General features: G+C 41.5%; 1 protein-coding gene across 1 annotated transcript in view; it reads left to right on the forward strand.

Moving 5' to 3' along the window:
- c5 (complement component 5) overlaps positions 1 to 20,394 on the forward strand; it is a 42,105-nt gene that overhangs the window by 6,719 nt on the left and 14,992 nt on the right. The window contains 19 exon segments of the mRNA XM_030143158.1: positions 6,043 to 6,238; positions 7,182 to 7,335; positions 9,761 to 9,831; positions 9,945 to 10,042; positions 10,702 to 10,784; positions 10,872 to 10,962; positions 11,651 to 11,759; positions 12,464 to 12,596; positions 12,672 to 12,787; positions 13,303 to 13,494; positions 13,585 to 13,788; positions 14,713 to 14,925; positions 17,067 to 17,216; positions 17,294 to 17,420; positions 17,627 to 17,689; positions 17,872 to 18,063; positions 18,177 to 18,261; positions 19,391 to 19,473; positions 19,650 to 19,789. Coding sequence (XP_029999018.1) covers positions 6,043 to 6,238; positions 7,182 to 7,335; positions 9,761 to 9,831; positions 9,945 to 10,042; positions 10,702 to 10,784; positions 10,872 to 10,962; positions 11,651 to 11,759; positions 12,464 to 12,596; positions 12,672 to 12,787; positions 13,303 to 13,494; positions 13,585 to 13,788; positions 14,713 to 14,925; positions 17,067 to 17,216; positions 17,294 to 17,420; positions 17,627 to 17,689; positions 17,872 to 18,063; positions 18,177 to 18,261; positions 19,391 to 19,473; positions 19,650 to 19,789 — 2,500 coding nt within the window.

Raw genomic sequence — 20,394 nt, forward strand, 5'->3', positions numbered from 1 at the left:
CGCTGCGGAACCACGTGCGCCTCCACACCGGCGAGCGGCCGTACAAGTGTCACGTGTGCCAGTCGGCGTACTCGCAGCTGGCCGGCCTCCGTGCCCATCAGAAGAGCGCCCGCCATCGGCCCAGCGCCGACGCCGCCGGCGCCGGGGGCGTGGTGGTGGTGGGGGGCGGGCCGGGGGTCCACGCCGGCCACTCCCCTCCCCCTACCCACCCCCCTCAGCTGACCGCCGTCCCACACCCGGCCTCGCTGGTCCACCACATCCCCACCATGGTCCTGTGACAGAACCAGAGGAACCAGAACCAGAATGGTCCATCCTCCATCAGGACCAAAGGGTGGAGTTTAGTGACACCTGGTGGGGGCCCAGACTGTGACTGACCCCCTCTCAGCCCCACCCCCCCGAACCACCAGACCTTCATTCATCTACAAAGACCTGAAGACGCCTCCAGGTAGAACATCTGACAGAACCTGAACAGCCATTGGTCGATACAGCTGTCAATCACACTGACCTGTTTACACGACCACATAAATCCAATAACTGTCAGAATCAGATGTGATGCGTTCACAGTCACTTCGTAAATAGGATAATCCATAAACCCTGGTTCAGTCATTTCAGTCCAACTTCCTGTCGTCATCGTCTCCGTTCTTCTGTTTTCTGTGATTTCCTGGTTTTTCCACATGTTCAGATGAACCTGGAAACATGTATGAAGACAAACCCAGGGCTGTTCATCTGACTGTAATCAGATTACTGCTGTTATCTGACCAAACAGATCAGATTAGACTGTTTACATGATCAGTAATCATCAGATTTTGATCAGAGGATCAGTGTAAACAGTGTCTCTGCAGCTTTAACATCATCCCTCAGTGATTGTGATGAACTTTAACGACACTGGTTTCAAACCGTTTCAACATGGCCACAGACACGAACCATTATGACCCCTCCCCTCAGTTGTTACTTAGGCAACCAGGTGGCCAATCAGAGCCCTGCAGCAGCACCAGAGATGTTTCCAGGTGATTTTAATCTATTTCTCAACTCGACTCGTCAGATTCTGGATCAGGTTCAGGGTCAGGTTCAGGATCAGATTCTGGATCAGGTTTTGGATCAGATCTACATTAAAGAACAAACTGGGTGTTGACATTAAAACTCATGTGTCTGTTTTTAGCACTGCTGGTTTTCCACATGCATGAAGAGACGCTGTCGGTTTGTTTACATCAGTATCATATGTTTGACACGATGATGATGATGTTCTTTTGCTTTGCATGCACATGTCAAAGGTTGTAATGTATGTGTTAAAAACAGGTTCAGAGGAATTCACAGAGTTTAACAGAGTTTAACAGATTTTAACTGAGTTTAACAGATTTTAACTGAGTATCTGATGGTTCATTCATATTAATACAGTTTAAGGTCCTGGTGAGTTTTCTAAAGTCACTCTAATATTATCTTTCGCGTCTGCAGAACGTCGCTAACACTTCCATCTGGATCCGTTCCTAATTGACTGACTGATCTGTGACCTTTAATCCACTCAGAATCATTTGGAGCTAATTCAAATTCTGCATTATTTTCCACACAAACCTTTTAACGTTGTGAAGAACCCCAAACTAACGGTGTTTAGCTAAAACTAGCGCTTACGTTCACTTTAACTTAACACTTATTTACTGGAGTTTTACAGTTTTTACAGATGTTAAGTCATTTGTATTGAACGAACACACCTTTTAAACAGTAGATTTATTATGATGCTAGCAGTAGAGCTAGCAAACTAAAGGCAAGATTAAGCTAATATTAGCATGAATTCTATTTCATTTCATGCTTCTCTGCTGGTAAATAATGCAGTTATACAAAACATCTTTTAAACAAGTTTTGGGGCTTTATTTCAACAATTAGCAGCAGCATTTGCTAACAAAGGTAAATGCGATGATGTTTAGCCCCTCTGTGTCCGTGTGTTTCCACACTTTAGTCACAGATTAGCGTATTAGCTTTGACCTCTGTTTAAACAGTAGAAATGTTTAAAAGGCTGCGTAAGAGTCGAACACAGTATTAAAAACTGGATCTAACAACTTGACTGACATGAAGCTACAGGCTAATCTGTTAGCTTTACTAGTTAACGTTAGCAGTATGCTAGCCATTAGTAGTATGCTGATCTGTTAGCGATGTGCATCTGTCTGGTCAGTAAACGGACTAAAAACTCTCTGGATTCCTCTGAACTTACTTACCATGTATTGAAAATAGGCGGAGCCTGAAAAATCCAACAGATTTTAATATTGATATTATGAATATTATGGATATTATGAATATTATTGGTCTTTGTGTCTGTTATCAGTGGGTCTCAGATTATTACTGACCCTGTTTATTCAAAAAAATCCACATGTAAAGGTTTGTGTTTTAAATGATATTAAATATTCAGAAAAAACAGGAGGACGATGAAAGTGAAGAACAGAGCGTCTTTATTTGACGCCTGTTTTTGTAAATAAGTTCAAAGACTGTGAATATGAACATGAGATGTGTTTATGGCCAGAATATAAGGGACTTTATTCCTGTATATGTTTATGTACCTGCTCATATATGACGTATGTCCACTGTGGATCTGAATAAAGGATGAACTGACCATCACCGTCGTGTCTGTGTGGATCAGACTGATCTGAGAACGAAGAGACGACACACTGAAAAACACTGGACATCTGCCGGTCAAAGGTCAAAGGTCAGGTTAGCCAGGGTGACCTCATGTGTTTATTCAGTGCCCGCCTTAATGTCAGAAAATTGGATTGGATCTAGTTGATCATTTTAACCCTAACCCCCTAAGCCCCTTAACCTTTACCCTAACCCCTAACCCCCTAACCCCCGAAGCCCCTTAACCTTTACCCTAACCCCCAACCCCCTAACCCCCTAAGCCCCTTAACCTTTACCCTAACCCCCAACCCCCTAACCCCCTAAGCCCCTTAACCTTTACCCTAACCCCCTAACCCTAACCCCCTAACCTTAACCCCTTAAGCCCCTTAACCTTAACCCTAACCCTAACCCCCAACCCCGTAAGCCCCTAACCCCCTAAGCCCCTTAACCTTAAACCCTAACCCCCTAACCCTAACCCCCTAACCTTAACCCCTTAAGCCCCTTAACCTTAACCCTAACCCTAACCCCCAACCCCCTAAGCCCCTAACCCCCTAAGCCCCTTTATCCTTTACCCTAACCCCCAACCCCCTAACCCCCTAACCCCCTAAGCCCCTTAACCTTTACCCTAACCCCCTAACCCTAACCCCCTAAACCCCTAACCCCTTAAGCCCCTTAACCTTAACCCTAACCCCCAACCCCCTAAGCCCCTAACCCCCTAAGCCCCTAACCCCTAACCCCTAACCCCTAACCCCCTAAGCCCCTTAACCTTAAACTCTAACCCCCAACCCCCTAACCCCCTAAGCCCCTAACCCCTTAAGCCCCTTAACCTTAACCTTAACCTTAACCCTAACCCCCAACCCCCCAACCCCCCAACCCCCTAAGCCCCTAAGCCCCTTAACCTTAAACTCTAAGCCCCTAACCCATTTCTGACTGACAGGTCTTCTGAACACAGGCTCCTCCCATTCATTCATTCTTATGGACGTGATTCCATCAAATATGACACAAATACTCACTTACAGACAAGGATGGGAGTAAAACAGTGGCCAAAGGTCAAAGGTCAAGGCTGCTTGTGTCCTAGTATGGACATAAGGTCACTGACAGAAGGACAGTGGACGCAGATGAACATGAATAAATAATCCAACCTGGTCCAGCGCAGCTGACGTTAGCGTCGCTATGATTCTGTCGACAAATGCCGGAGGGAGTTTGGTTTCAGTTTTCAGATTGGATTATTTCTAAAAAAGTCAAGGCTTGTTCGACCGCTGAAAGTATTTAGACTGAAGTCCAGGACCATTTCAGAGCCTGGACCTGGTCCCTTTAACCCTGATAATCAAACCTCAATAGTGTCTTTTCCATTGACCCTCAAATTCAACTCGCACATAAAAATGTGTCTAATGGATCATTTTGCTAAAACTCTTGTTTTGTTTTTGCTCTTAACTTCTCCTGACTACATGACTAGTGTGAGCACATGCACAATAAATGCTTTTGGAGACATATTTTATGGTGTGGACTCAGTTTTTAGTTCTTTAATCTTATTGTTACAGTTTACCCCAGTAGTGGGGTAAGTTGGAACAGTAGCCCTCCTTGCCTTTGACATTGAATAATGCATTCTGTGATGTGGGAGGAGCTAAAGGCATTTCTATTTGAAGTTTATAAGTGTGGTACGTAACCTTCTGCGAGTTATAGGAGCTGAGACAAACAGGGTTCCAACCATCCCCGGTCTCCCCTACAGTGTGTAGTTAGTTGTGCTTATTTCTGGGTTTTTGTGTGATTATTTGACTGGTCTAACCCACTGTAGTCCACAGGGGTTCTGGATGTGACCTGTGACCTCCGACCCCTGGCTGTGCTGTGTTCAGGTGTTCTGTAAACAGTCGGTGTTGTGTAAGATCTGAAAACACAGACTGAACAAACTCACCTTTGACTCCGACCTGTCGGACAAACCTGTGTGTGTTAACGGTGGAGTTTCCATCTGAGACGTCCACAGGCTTCAGGCTCTGGATCAGGTTCTGAATCAGATTCAGGTTCTGGAGGCTCAGTTTGTGTCTGGTCCTGTCCAGGATGAAGGTGTGCGTGGTCCTGCTGTGTTTGTTGTGTTGGTGGAGGATCCAGGCTCAGGACAGAACGTAAGTAACTGCACTTCAAACTGGAACCAAAGCAGTTTAACACAATAATAATAATAATAATAATAATAATAATAATAATAATAATAATAATAATAATAAATGTCACTGTGAAGAGGATGGCGGACTAATACTTTGAACCATCAGTGTCATTAGTCTCTTTTCCTTTGACTCTTAAACTGTGTGAATTGAACTCGTTCATATAAATTTGTTTAATGGAAAAACAACAATTTCGCCCAAACTCTAGTTTTTCTCTGAATAGTTGTTGTTGTTCTAGGTGTTTTGTTCATAGTTAAATTGGTATCTGACCCAAAACTGTAATGGAAAGACCTTTGAGTCAAACTAGAGTCACATGACCAAAACAAACAGATGTTACATGTTAGAACAAGAGAAGAAGAGTTTTTTCTTTTCTTTTTTTTTTTTTTTTACTTGTCTTGTCCAGCATCATAACAGTAGAATGGTAGTCTGGCATGTGCTTCTGTACATATTTATGTTTATGGAACGACTTCTACATGTGACGATAATAAAAATAGACTTTGAATAAATAATTTATATTAGGAATAAACTGATAGAATCTAAAGTGTACATGTGGATAGTGGGACAGGAACAGTTATTGTGTGTTTTTTCAGACCTGGAGAATAAGGACGGACTCATTCTGTCATATTTACATTCAGATGTTCATTAATATGCACCGTATGTTCGTATGTTCACTTTAACACAACATTCACACTAAACTCATCAGTTTTTTGATCTCATTATGTTCATCTCCTCCAGTGTCCACATCTAAGCTGGTCCAGGTCCAGGATCTGATCTGGGTTTGACTCATGGTCTGAGATTTTAAAAAAAGAAAAACAGCAGTAATCTGATTACAGTCAATCAGATGAACCCCCCTGGGTTTTGTCTTCATACATGTTTCCAGGTTCATTTGAACATGTGGAAAAACCAGGAAATCACAGAAAACAGAAGAACGGAGACGACAACAACAGGAAGTTAGATTCTACGACACCAGACTCAAACAAAACCAAACAAAAGTTGAATAAAAGAATTAAAAATTAACAAACCAATTAAAAACTGAGAAAAATAATGAATAAAATGAACAAAATTGAACACCATGAGTAGAAGATAAAAACAGGAAGTTGGATTCTACGTCTGAAATAAATCTGATATTGGACTGAAACAACTAAATCAGGGTTTATGGATGATCCTATTTACGAAGGGACTGTGAATGCATCCCATGTGGTTTTTTATAGTGCTGTAAACTGGTTCTGTTGGGTTCTGGTAAATATTAGAACAGATGAATGACCTTTGACCCCGTCTCCCACAGGTACCTGGTCACCGCTCCTCGCCTGTTTCGTCTCGACGCCGTGGAAACCGTGGTCCTGCAGTTGTTCGGTTTCTCTGATAATGTGAACGTCTACGTCTTCGTGAAGACCTCCATGGCGCCGGATCACGTGGTTTTGGCCAAGGAGGTGGTGACCCTCAACGCCCAGAACAACCACCAGGGTGTCGCACAAATCCGGGTGAGTGGGACCGGTTCAACAGCTGGTCCCAGTCCACGTTTGACTGGTGATGGACTGTCGTGTAAAATTTACGACCACAAGTGGGAGACATCCCAGGTGTCTTTGACGCTCTTCCCCAGTTTATATTTATGTCTGTACTCCCATCTACGTAGTGGAACTTTGTCCAGTAACAGTCACACAAAGCCAAAGACAAACTCACAGATCGAGCAGAATTGGAGCTGCATTAAGTGTTTATTCACACAAAATAAACACTGAGTTGACATCTGCAGAAACAACGGACTTGTGGCTCTGGGAGACCGCTTTTATAGCGTCAAAAGTAGGTTGGGTTTAGCTACAAACTATACCCATTTTTATCATATTTTGAACATTAATCTAGTCACGTCGGAAACCCCCCTTTTTAGCTTGTCTCCGATAAGGTAAGGTCTTTTTGGTGTCTGAAAGAATTGGTCAAAAATATACATATGCAACTAACTCCCAGTATTTGATTATCATATATAAATATGTAACTTTTTGAATGTTCAAAAATTTCCACTCATGTGTACTTCTTTTGTACACCACGTTTTCTGAAACTTTCCATGAGCTCACATGTTCTTTCTTCCCATCCCATTTTATAACTTTCCATAAATTCACGTGTTCCTTCGATGGCTACACGTGTTCGTTCTTTTGTGGGTCTCCCAGGAAAAAGTCAACTACTCTGTTACAACCGTCACATTACACTGAAACTGAACTTCAGGCATGCAAATGAATTCTTTTGAACATAAAATGAATACTTTGATTAAAATACTGTTTTCTGAGACCAGAGGACCAGGTCTGGACCAGGTCCGGACCAGACTGTGGTCCATGTTTCCTGTTAGCTGAAGGTTGACCGTCGTCTCCTGTGTCGGTCTTCATGCTCGTGTCCTCGTGTCCAAACCCATGTGACTGTCCTGTTCCGTCTGTCCAGCTGTTCCCAGGTCAGGTGGACAAGACTGTGGATCATGTGATTCTCCACGTCCAATCAGCAGAGATCAACCAGCACTTGTCCGTCCCCCTGAGCAGAGACAACGGCTTCCTGTTCGTCCAAACTGACAAATCGCTGTACACGCCCCTGCAGAAAGGTGAGACTCACTGTCCCACACTGTACGAAAAATCTGTAATTTAACAGAATTTTCACTGTTTATTTTACAGATTTTTCCTGGTTTTTTTTTTTAAGATACAGGAAAATATCAATGAAATGACAAAAACAGACTGTGATTTTACGCGTCAGATGTAAACTAACACGAAAAAACTGTCACTGTGAATAACCAAAAATTTCAATTTTTTAAAATATTTTTTTTCTTTTTTCACAGAAAAATACAGTTAAAATACATTTGCAAATGTATCATAATTTCGCATATATTTCTTTTCTATTTATGAGATTAAACTGTTAATTTAAAGTTTAATACTGTAAAAAAAAAAAAAAAAAAAAAAGAAAACGACATAAAATTACTGAAAATTAACCGTAAAAGAAGCATTAGTTCTGTCAGTTGAACCAGACTTGTTTGTTAATTGACAAATATCTTGTGTAATTACAGGAGGTTTCACAAAAAAAATGTTGAATAAATGTATTTTGTGAATGTATAACATGTATAAGCACTGATAAACTGTCCAAATACAGTTTTTATCAGTGGATTGGACAACTGAGTCTCACTGAAAATTATTTATATATATATATTTATAGGTAATTTGATTGTTTTAATACATGTCAATATTCTTTATTAAACATTAAAAAGTCAAAAAAAATGCAAAATCTCATGTAAAGTTAGGGCAAAAAACTGTATTTTAATTATGGAAAATTACCGTATTTTTATGAGATGGTTATTTTCCGTTATTTAACAGTATTTTTTCACCGCCCCTGCTGCTGGAATACCACCATTTTTTTTTACTTTTTTTTTTTTTCAGTGCACAGTGCACCTGTTCAGCCCCATCACAGCGGCAGGTCTGGATCAGCTGACCAATCACATGGTCTGGTCACCAGTAAACCCCAGGAGGTTGGACTGGACTGGTTTGTTTTTGAAAATGTTGACACTAGTCTCTTTTCCATTGACCCTTAAACTGCGTGAATTTAACTTCTGCATAAAATTTGTCAAATTGAAAACGACAATTTCACCCAAACTCTTGTTTTTTGATGAAAACTTTTTGTTTTTGCAAGAGGTGGTTTTTTTGTATTGCGCAAAACTATAATGGAAAGACCTTTGAGTCCAACTAGAGTCACATGACCAAAACAAACAGATGCTGACGGATGTTAGAACAAGAGAAGAAGAAGAGTTGAACCTAAACATGTGGTTCTGGATAGCTGTAAATCAACGTGATTTTTATGTTTGTCGACATGTTTATGGAATGACTTCTTGCAATTATAAATAAACAAATCATTGTATTTGTGATTTAATGGACAAACCAACATTACACACTTCTGTTTTGAATACGTTTAGTAAATATGGCTAAAGTTTTGTGCAGATGTACAATGGAAAAGAGACTATTGACAATACTGACCAACACCCTGAGACCAGCCCTGAACCCCCGTCTGTGTCCACAAATAAAAATTATAAACAGAAATGTGATGACGATCAGACGGTTTCAGTCGTTCCTGTCGCTCTTTTGGGGTCAGAGGCAAGGTTATTATTGTTAATGAAAACTAACGAAATGATGAAAACTAGAATTGAAAAAACATTTTTGTTGACTAAAATAAACGAAAACTATAATTAAAAGACAAAAACGATAACTAACTGAAACTGTATTGTGTGTTTACAAAACTAACTGAAATATATAAAAATTATGGATAAAATTCCCTTCATTTTCATCTTTGTCAATGTCGGATTGATATGAAATTGATTTATTTCGCACTAGCAATTTTATCTGCTGTCACCATCCAACACTTTTTGCTCCGTCACTTGTGTTCACTGTGGTTTCCAGTCGTCTTCTGGTCCCCACTCTACCTGGAAACATGGAGACTAAAGCAGCAGAGTCCTGTCTGGGACTGATTTGAATACGACGGAGAAGAAGAGAAAAGAGACCACTGAACTACAACTAAACTAAAACTAAACTACAACTAAAATAAAACTAAGCATTTAGAAAAAATGAAAACTAATAAAAACTAGCAAATCTGCTCTAAAATGAATTAAAACGAACTGAATTAGAGAAAAAAAAGTCAAAACTAAATAAAACTAAACCAGAATGAAGTAGAAAAGCACTCGGAGAGCACAGACCTCCACCAAGGCAGATCAGTGCCCCCCCGATCACCACCAAAACGTAATCATTTGTTCCTTGTGACAGTATCAACATTTCCTGAAATTTTCATCCAAATCGGTCCAGAACTTTTTGAGTTATCTTGCACACAGACAGACAGACAGAAGGACAAACCAACGCCGGTAAAAACAGAACCTCCTTGGTGGAGGTAAAAACCCAAAACTTTTCGAACCTTGGTCAGAGGTCATCGGTTTGATGAAGCAGACTGTGTTTCCTTCAGATTCACCGCTGACTCTGATCCCCTGTCTGTGTTTCCAGTCAAAGTCCGGGCCTTTTCCCTGAACCAGGAGCTCAGACCGGCCAATCGCAGCGTCTTCCTGACCTTTAAGGTGAGCGTAATGACACACACCCCCCCCCCGAGCCAACAAGGGGGGCAGCAACACCTCTGAACCCACCTGGACCCACCTGGACCCACCTGAACCTGGATGTTTGTCTCCTGCAGGACCCGGATCATGAGACCGTGGACATGGTGGAGATGATTGATGCGAACAACGGGATCCCCTCGATGCAGAACCCCTTTAAGATCCCCATCAAACCCAAGTAAGACTCAGACCAGGTCCAGGATCCCTGAGGTCCTGGACCAGTCCTTCGGGATCCAGATGGAAGACACTTTGGACATTTCTGATTCTGTAACCTTTGACCTTCTGACCGACACTGAACAGTTTTCTGTGTTGTTTCCTGAAAAGTCCCATCATGAAAATGACCTGATGGAAGACGGATATGGAAGGAAATCTGTCTCATCAGATTTGGAATTAGAAAAGCCATTGAATTTCTAGCAATGAATATTTTTTTGCACTGAAATTAAGTATCATAATTTTTTGTCTCTCAATTTTACTATGTTCATAAATTCAGAATTAAAAAATTCAGTTGCAAAAAATTCAGATGCAAGAAATAACGATCACACATCCGGGACACCGAGGATAAGCACTGATTCGATCTCAAGTCCAACCGACAGCCAGCCAATCAAGTTACATTAGGTTGGTCATGTGACGCCGAAAAAATTCAGGTACTTAATTTCAGTGCAAAAAAATCCAGTGCTAGAGATTGAGTGGCTTTTATAATTCAAAATCTGATGAGAAAGATGTACTTCCATAGATGGAGCCATCAGGTGGACGTGACCTTCAGGGTCCAAACGATCGTTTTATTGTTGACTTTGTTGCTTAATTTGTTCGTCCGTGTCCGTCATCTTTGTTCTTCAGGTTGGGGATCTGGTCCATCGAAGCTTCGTACTCAGATGATTTCACCACCAAAGCCACCGCCGACTTCGAAGTAAAGGAATATGGTGAGAACTCGTCTGGTCCTCAGAGTCTGAGGGAAATATTTAAGCCTCAGAAAAATGAATCGCTTCTGTTTCTCCGTTCTGCTTCAGTTCTGCCCAGTTTCTCCATCAACATCCAACCAGAGTCGACGTTCATCAGCTACAACAGCTTCAATCATTTCAGCTTCAAGGTTTCTGCTAGGTGAGTGCCAAGGTTATTATCATTAACGAAAACTAACGAAATGACGAAAACTAGAATTGAAAAAACATTTTCATTAACTGAAATAAATAAAAACTATAATTAAAAGAAAAAAACAATAACTAACTGAAACTGTGTTGTGTGTTTATAAAACTAACTAAAACGGATAAAAATTATGGATAAAATTCCCTTCGTTTTTGTCGATGTTGATATGATATGAATTGATATGAAATCGATTTATTTCGCACTAGCAATTTTAGCTAGCGGCACCATACGACACTTTTTGCTCCGTCACTTGTGTTCACTTGTGGTTTCCAGTCGTCTTCTGGTCCCCACTCTACCTGGAAACATGGAGACTAAAGCAGCAGAGTCCTGTCTGGGATTGATTTGAATAGGAGCACAGAGAAGAAGAGAAAAGAGACCACTGAACTACAACTGAACTACAACTGAACTACAACTGAACTACAACTAAACTACAACTGAGCATTTAGAAAAAATGAAAACTAATAAAAATGATCAAACCTGCTCTAAAAAACAAATTAAAACGAACTGGATTAGAGAAAAAAAAGTCAAAACTAAATAAAATTGAACTAGAATGAAAAATCCAAACCTATTCGAACCTTGGTGAGTGCACAGCGCCACCCGCAGACCGACGCCTGAACGTCAGCTGACCTGTGCGTTCACCTGTCAGGTATCTGCACGGCGCTCCGGTGGTGAACGGCGAGGTGTTCATCCAGTACGGATACGTCAGCGGGAAGGATGCGCCGGTGGTCGTGTCCAGCTCCCTCACCAGAGAAAGAGTAAGAAGAACCGTCCCCAGGTGGATTCACTGGTTCAGTTCAGTTACCCTAACCCTGACCACAAGGCTCAGATCTGGACATTCATCTGCCAGCGTTTGTCTGTTTTATTCCTTATGTTGTTCATCTAGGGCAGTGTTTACTGATTTTGTAGCATAATGTTTGGGGTTTTTTTTTCAGATTTTTTTAAATGAATATCATTCATTGTTTTTGCTAATGTGTGTCATTTTGCTGCTTAATTGGTTAGTTTTTGACCATTTTTTGTACTTTTTTTTTTTTTTTTTAATTTGGTTGATTATATTTGATCATTTTTGACATTTCCCATTTCGTTGATTACCCCTCACTGTCAGATAAAGACACCATGGTAACATGATTTTCTTGTAGAAAATAAAAAAAAAAAAAAAAATTTATTTATTTATTTAATTTTATTTTTTCTTAATTTAAAAAAAAAATATTTTTTTATTATATTTTATTTTATTTGTTTTTATTATTTTATTACCTTTAATTTTTAAATTTTTATTTTTACTTATTTAATTTTTATTTATTTTTTGTTTTTATTTATTTTTATTTATTTTCTAATTTAATTTAATTTAATTTAATTTATTATTATCATTATTATTATTATTATTATTATTATTATTATTTTTATTTTTTTTTTTTTGTAACATGGTAACATGATGGCCTGAGCAGGGCTTTGTCTGGTTCAGTTGTCTCCCACAGGTGAACTGGACGTCATTGTCAACATGGAGGAGGTTCTGTCCAAACACGACGGACCCTCTGACCTCAACAGTCTGGTGGGGAAGTACCTGTACGTGGGGGTGCTGGTGCACGAGAGGACAGGTATGTACGTATCTGGATCCAGACGGACTGAAGCGTTAGTCTGATCTGTGACGTTCAGTTCGGACTGACCTGCAGGTGGGATCGGTGAAAGGGCGGAGTTTGCCTCGGTGAAGTTCGTCAAATCTCCGTACAGTCTGAGTCTGGTGTCGACGCCCAGGTTCATCAAGCCTGGACTTCCTTATAACATCCAGGTGAGGAGGTGTGACGTGTGACGCACCGCCCTCAGCGGTGTTAGCAGTTTCTGTTAGTTGGTTTTGTTCATTTCCTCTTTTATTTTGGTGAGGGGTTTTGTTGGTCTGTGTGCACGGTGTCTGTCTGGTCTGCGTCCTCCCTGAGTCCCTTCATCGTCTTCACCTGGGGCTCATCAGCTCTGCCTTTCTATTCCCTCCTCTCTGTTGTCAGAGCGTCTTTCATGCCATGCCGAGAGCTCCCTCGACCTTCTCCTGTTCCTCTGTGTTGCCTCGTCTCTCTCTTATTTTAAGTTTATTGATGTCACGTTTGTGAAGACCTTTTTGTTAATTTTGATTCCACATTTGTGAAGATATTTTTGTTCCCTTGTTTTTTGAGTAAATAAATACTCAGACTAAGTTCCAGCGGTCTCAGTCTTGTGCATTCAGGTCCAAGCCTTGTGAATTGGTAACATGGCGCTGTTTAAGGCCCATGCGGAGTATCGGTTGTGGGTGTGCTGACCTGTGTTTTGGCCCAGGTGTCGGTGAAAGACCACCTGAACAAACCTGTGAGTCGGGTGCGAGTCCGTCTTCTGGAGCGTCTGATGTTCAGACGGGGGCGGGACGGCGAGGACATGCCCTGTCAGCCCGACAGCGCCACCAGCAACGCAAACGGCCTGGCGGTGTTCGTCTGCAACACGCCACAGGAAACCCTGAGGGCGGAGCTAAAGGTGAGGAGGAGGAGCCAAGAGACCAAGGAGGAAGAGGAGTAAGGTGTTCAACCATTCATGACCTTTGACCTCTCCTGTTGTTGTTTACAGTTCGTGACCTCTGACCCCTCCCTCCCTGATGCCAGTCAGGCCACTCTGACTCTGCCCGCGGTGACGTACTTTTCTCCGAATCAGCGTTACCTGTACATCGACCCGCCTGCTCTCGGACGCCGCCCTGTTGTCGGACAGTACGCCAACATCAAAGTGTACTCAGCCACGCCCTCTTTCCTGTCAATCAGAACCCTCAACTTCCTGGTGAGTTCAGGACACTGGAGGACAGGACTGTCAAACTCATTCTGGTTCAGTTCCATATTCAGCCCAGTTTGATCTGCAGCGGACCAGACCAGTAAAATAATGACTTAATAACCTATAAATAATGACAAATCCAAGTTTTTCTTTCTGTTTTAGTTCAAAAAACCCAATTAAATTATGAAAATGTTTACATTTTACAACAAATATGTGAATAACCTGAACAAACAGGAATTTCATTTGAAAAATTAGTGCAATTTTAACACTATTCTGCCTGGACGTCTTATTTCTACATGTACATTTACACACAGTGTTCCATAAACATTTGGGAACAGGCAGAATATTGTTCAAATGTTGGAGTTTGGAACTAAAATTTAAACAATTTCTACAATATTCCATCTGTTATTATAAACACAACTCCAGATCCTAGTGGATCCATAAATGCACCAAACATTTAGGAACAGACAGAATATTGTTCAAATTGCACATTTCAGGTTGTTCATCTTTGTTTTTATTTATGTATTTATTTGTGTTTTATTGTGAAACAATAGTTTTGTAAATGTAAATATTCTCACAGCGTAATCTTATTTTTTTCACTTCAATTTTTTCCACATAACATTTTACAAAGAAAATTTGTAGTTGTCATTATTTCTGGGTTATTGTGTTGTTATTTTGACTGTAGATCTCATTGGTCTGTATGTGGAACCTGAACCAAAAGGATTTGGAAAACCTGGACTGTTCAGGTTCATTTATGCACTTTCATCCTGTGGGAATGGAACCTTTGGTGGGCCAGATTTGGCCCCCGGGCCGCATGTTTGACACCTGTGCTGTAGGAGTTTCACTGCTTTGACTCTTCTTGCCGATGTTGGTGCTCGTCCTGTTGCCGTAGTAACCGCTGACCTCTGACTGATGCGGCGGGCATCTTTTCAGGTTCTGTCCAAAGGGAAGGTGGTCCACTACGGCAGTCAGAACTTCGTCCGTAGCTCCGACAACAGTCAGAGTGTGAGCTTCATGGTGACGGAGGCCATGGTGCCGTCCGTCCGCCTGCTGGTTTACTACATCGTGGGCGGAGAGGGGACGTCTGAACTGGTGGCCGACTCCATCTGGTTGGATGTGGCAGGAACATGCGTCAACGGGCTGCAGGTACAGGAAGTCCACCCATTCTCTGTAAACTGCTTCATCCATCAGGTCAGACTTTTCTTTATTTATTTTTTTTTCAAATTATACATTTACATAAACATGTACTTATACATAAGGAACCACACAGACGTACAGGGTGGGGAAGCCAAATGTACACTGAACATTTAGTTGTTTTTTCTCAGCAGACACTACGTCAGTTGTTTTGAACCCAAACATATACTGATGTCATAATCATACCTAACACTATTATCCATACCTTTTCACAAACTTTTGCCCATATGAGTAATCAGGAAAGCAAACGTCAAAGAGTGTGTGATTTGCTGAATGCACTCGTCACACCAAAGGAGATTTCAAAAATAGTTGGAGTGTCCATAAAGACTGTTTCTAATGGAAAGAAGAGAATGACTATGAGCAAAACTATTACCAGAAAGTCTGGAAGATACTATTAAAGAAGAATGGGAGAAGTTGTCACCCCAATATTTGAGGAACACTTGCGCAAGTTTCAGGAAGCGTGTGAAGGCAGTTATTGAGAAAGAAGGAGGACACATAGAATAAAAACATTTTCTATTATGGACATTTTCTTGTGGCAAATAAATTCTCCTGACTTTCAATAAACTAATTGGTCATACACTGTCTTTCAATCCCTGCCTCAAAATATTGTACATTTTGCTTCCCCACCCTGTAATACATACAAAAAATTATACAACAAACCTATTAAAACAGTGGTTTCCAACAGTTTTTGGTTTGTGACCCCATTTTAACATCACAAATTTCTGGCGACCCCAGACATTCAAAATGGAGACTTTTTTTTTTTTTTTTTAACTAAAATTAATTTGTTTTGGATCATGTAATAGTTTGCTATACTATGTTGCAAATAAATGTTAACATTAGAAGACATTTAGTCTATATAATGCATATTATTGTGGACAGAGGCAGTAAATCCAGGTGTAGATTACTGCACAAAGGGAGAATGTTATTTTCCTTGGTCAGGATCTGTCCAGTCAGTCCAGCTGTGATTTACAAGGAGGACAATTAATACTGAACAAACAAGAACTGAAACTATGAATTATGAAAGAGCTGCAGCATCTGAAACTGACCACAATGAACATTTGACACAGAAACAGAACCACAGTGCTGCAGTTTCAACTTCAGAGTTCGTCATGTCTTTTATGGATTGGGATTGTCTCTGTCAACTCACCATATATTTGTTATTAGTAAGTTTATTTTAATTTTTAATCAATTACTAGAAATTTCAGGCAACCCCACAGGGGGCCCGACCCCAAGGTTGAAAAACACTGTATTAAAACCCCCCAAAAAGAAGAAAAAAATCCAAAAACAAACCAAAAAAACAAACAAACAAAACCCCAACAAGCTAAATAATGTCATCAACTCCTCTTTCCAATAGTCAGGGCTGATTAGGAATTAATATAATGTAAACTAACAACACATTTGTCCATGAAGAGGACATAGGAGACAGCAGGACACTCTTGTTGACAGTAGAGAAAAAAGGATTCCATTGTTGATAAAACAAATTAATTTGTCCACGAACGGAAAACTTAATCTTTTCCAACTTTAAAAAGAAAACTAAATCATGCACCCATTGCACAAAAGTGGGTGTCAGAGGTTCCTTCCACTTAAAGAGAATCATACGACGGTTCAATAGTGACAAAAAGCTATGGAGTCACTGTGGATTTTGGACAATCCCAGTGCAGGAGAGGAAACTCCAAAAATGACCAGTAGGGGGCGTGGTTTCACTGATTTACCCAAAGCAGTGCTAATCAAAGCAAAAATGTTATTCCAAAGAGTATTAAGTTTTGAGCAAGACCAAAACATGTGAACATGATTAGCAGGAGCAGCACCACACCAGGTAGAGTTTGGATTTACATCAGAGAAAATCTGCGCCGTCTTTTGGTTGGCCCAAAAACAGCGATGTAAAATTTGACACTGCATAAATGACTGTTTAGCACAGACAGACAGACTGTGCTAAACAGTCCGATCAGACTCTGGTCTTCAGGTAGAACCTCTCTCTTCTGTTCTGGTTGAATCCAAACACATGTTTAGATCCTTGAACATCTGGTTTGGACGTTTCTACCCATCAAAGTCTCATTAACACAAAGGGTTAATGTTTCACGTCCACGTTTCAGACCGAGTTGACCTATCAGGGTCAGGACCACAGACCGAAGGACACTCTGCAGATGACCATCAGGACCAATCAGAGGGGACTGGTGGCGCTGTCCGCTGTGGACTCAGGCGTCCTCACGCTACGACCCGACTACAAAGATCCCATTTCCACGGTAACCGGCTGACACATGCTCAGTGCGATGCTCACCGACACCTTGTCGTGTCTTTGACATCCAGGTGTTTCCTGCAGGTTCTACGTCACATCGAGAAGAGCGATCAGGGCTGTGGAGGAGGCGGAGGCAGAGACAACGCAGACGTGTTCCGATTGGCCGGACTCACCTTCATCACCAACGCCAACGCACAGGCGTCGACCAGCAGTATGTAGACGACTTAAGACAAAAAAAAAATTAGAAATGAGATTAGATGTGACGTCACAATATTTTAATTTTTTTGTTTTTTAATCTTTTTTGACTAAATAGTTTTTTTCATCCCCAAATTTCCTGTTTTACTCATTTAAAACAAAATTCTTCAAAAGAGGACCATCGATAACCCTGGTGTATGTTTGTGTTGTGTTCATGTGCAGATGAGGCGTGTACTGTGGCCGTGCGTCCAAAACGAGCCGTGAGCGACGAGTGCACAAAGAGAGGTAAGACACACAACTAATACACAGAAGTTGTAGAAGTCAGTGAACTGTCAATCAAACCCAACATGGTTGATGTCAAAGGTAGGTCTTAGGATGTTTCAGAATGTTTTAGGAAGTTCCAGGAGGTTTTTGTTGAGGTTTCTGAAGGTTTTCGGAGTCTTACTCAAGTGTTCATTCCTGGGCAGCGGAGCGTTTCTCAGTTGATTTCCTCAAAAACTGCTGTCTCGAGGCTCTGAAACACAGTCCAAAGGGACTGACCTGCCAAAAGTTTGCCGAGCAGAGGTTTGCAGGAAAACTCCTGTGCCAAAGGGCCTTCACCATCTGCTGCGAATGCGTCCAGAGGAGCCTGGATGGCAACCAGAAACTAGCCAGAGGAGGTGAGTCTGGACCACATCCCCTCCAACTGAAGGAAAACAGGAGGCACGTCTTAAAGTCGGATTCAGAGGACGCTGAGACACTGAGGATCTGACAGTTTAACGTGTTTTTGCAGAGATGGAAAACGACTTTGACGACATTCCGATTCTGGTCAGGAGTTACTTCCCAGAGAGTTGGTTATGGGAGGTTCAGCGCAGCAGGTGAGTCCGATCAAATCTACCAAAGACCAGGAAGTACCCACAGCAGCAGAGAAGTACCAACAGATGTGTAGACGTACCAACAGATGTGTAGATGTACCAACAGATGTGTAGATGTACCAACAGATGTGTAGAAGTACCAACAGATGTGTAGATGTACCAACAGATGTGTAGAAGTACCAACAGATGTGTAGACGTACCAACAGATGTGTAGATGTACCAACAGATGTGTAGATGTACCAACAGATGTGTAGAAGTACCAACAGATGTGTAGATGTACCAACAGATGTGTAGAAGTACCAACAGATGTGTAGACGTACCAACAGATGTGTAGATGTACCAACAGATGTGTAGATGTACCAACAGATGTGTAGACGTACCAACAGATGTGTAGATGTACCAACAGATGTGTAGATGTACCAACAGATGTGTAGAAGTACCAACAGATGTGTAGACGTACCAACAGATGTGTAGATGTACCAACAGATGTGTAGATGTACCAACAGATGTGTAGATGTACCAACAGATGTGTAGACGTACCAACAGATGTGTAGAAGTACCAACAGATGTGTAGACGTACCAACAGATGTGTAGAAGTACCAACAGATGTGTAGACGTACCAACAGATGTGTAGATGTACCAACAGATGTGTAGAAGTACCAACAGATGTGTAGATGTACCAACAGATGTGTAGATGTACCAGCAGAAGTTCTGTGTGTAGTGTCAGTATCAGTCCATGTTAGTTGTGATGGAGGTGGAGTTGGGTGAACTCCTTTAGATCCAGTTAAAAAACTGAAAATCCAGATAAACCTGAGTCCTCTTGACAGATTAATGACAGACACTGCTCTGACTCTGTTTTCACTTTGGTTTTTGGAGAGAATTTGCACAATTAGTGGGAAAACCCAGTATTTGGTGAAGCGATTCCACACTACTTTAAGATATCACAAGAAAAGAAACTGCTTCTATTTTTCATTCAGTTGTATCTGAAGATCTGCTATTGAAGGTGCTAATACTAATGGAGTCAAAGGTGATGCTAACAGTGGCTAATAGAAGGCTAATGGTGCTTTGTGGATGGATGTTCTGTGGAGGTTGATGTCATCATATTTGTATAAATCTGTGTTTGCGTGTCCAGTCCAGGTCAGCTGACCCTCAGCAGGACTTTACCGGACTCATTGACCACATGGCAGATCAGAGCGGTCGGAGTCTTCAACAACGGTCAGTTTTCTGGTGCCGAGGTCCTGGTTGGCTTCAATTAATCCTCAACTAATCCATCATTTCAGTAAAAACGTGTGATTTCAGTTCCATTAGTTCATATTTTAAAGGATCCTGTGCTTCATTCTGTCTGTTTCTGGACCTGTCTGTCAACCTGTTGACCGTGTACTTCCTGTCAGGTATGTGCATTGCGGACCTGGTTCAGGTGTCGGTCCGCCTACCGCTCAGTGTGGACGTACCGTTGCCCTATCAGGTGGTCCGAGGTGAGCAGCTGGAGCTCAGAGGCTCCGTGTACAACCAGATGGTCGACAGCGTCATGGTACGAATCCACCGCCCATCAGACACCACATATGTAACCAGTGGGGGTGATTTCCCATCTGCGTTGTATAAATTGTTCAGTGTTGTCCCACGGGGTGGGAGAAGGAGGAGTCTCAGGTAGACCTCGAAGGCAAATTAAGTCTGAACGTAAAGAAAATACAATAACGTGGTGGATCAGTCACGACTGGTAGTTCTGCTCAGTGTCCATTATAAAAAAAATTAGCACAGTTAGCTTTAGCTTAGCACATCACAAACGTCATGGAAACTTAGAATCCAGAACTATCAACTACAACAAAATGGCTTCAAAGGAATCACTGTGTCATATTGTACAAGGTGAAAAAAAACATTCTAACAATTACAATGAGTTTCTGAAACTGTTCATGTGGAGGACCGAGCCTATAAACCTGAGCTGCCCTCGTAGGGCGGACTAACCTCTAGAGGGAGGAGCCCCTGAACCAATGACCACCACATACTAGTGACGTATGGAGGCAAGTGGAAGCACACAGCAAAGCCTTCTGGGAACTATCAGGGTCATTATTAATACATCCGTCAAAGGACCGTCTATAAAATGTCCACACTGCTCAACAAATGTGGCTATGCTAATGA

Source organism: Sphaeramia orbicularis, chromosome 9 (genome assembly GCF_902148855.1).
Source record: "Sphaeramia orbicularis chromosome 9, fSphaOr1.1, whole genome shotgun sequence".
Classification (NCBI taxonomy): Eukaryota; Metazoa; Chordata; class Actinopteri; order Kurtiformes; family Apogonidae; genus Sphaeramia; species Sphaeramia orbicularis.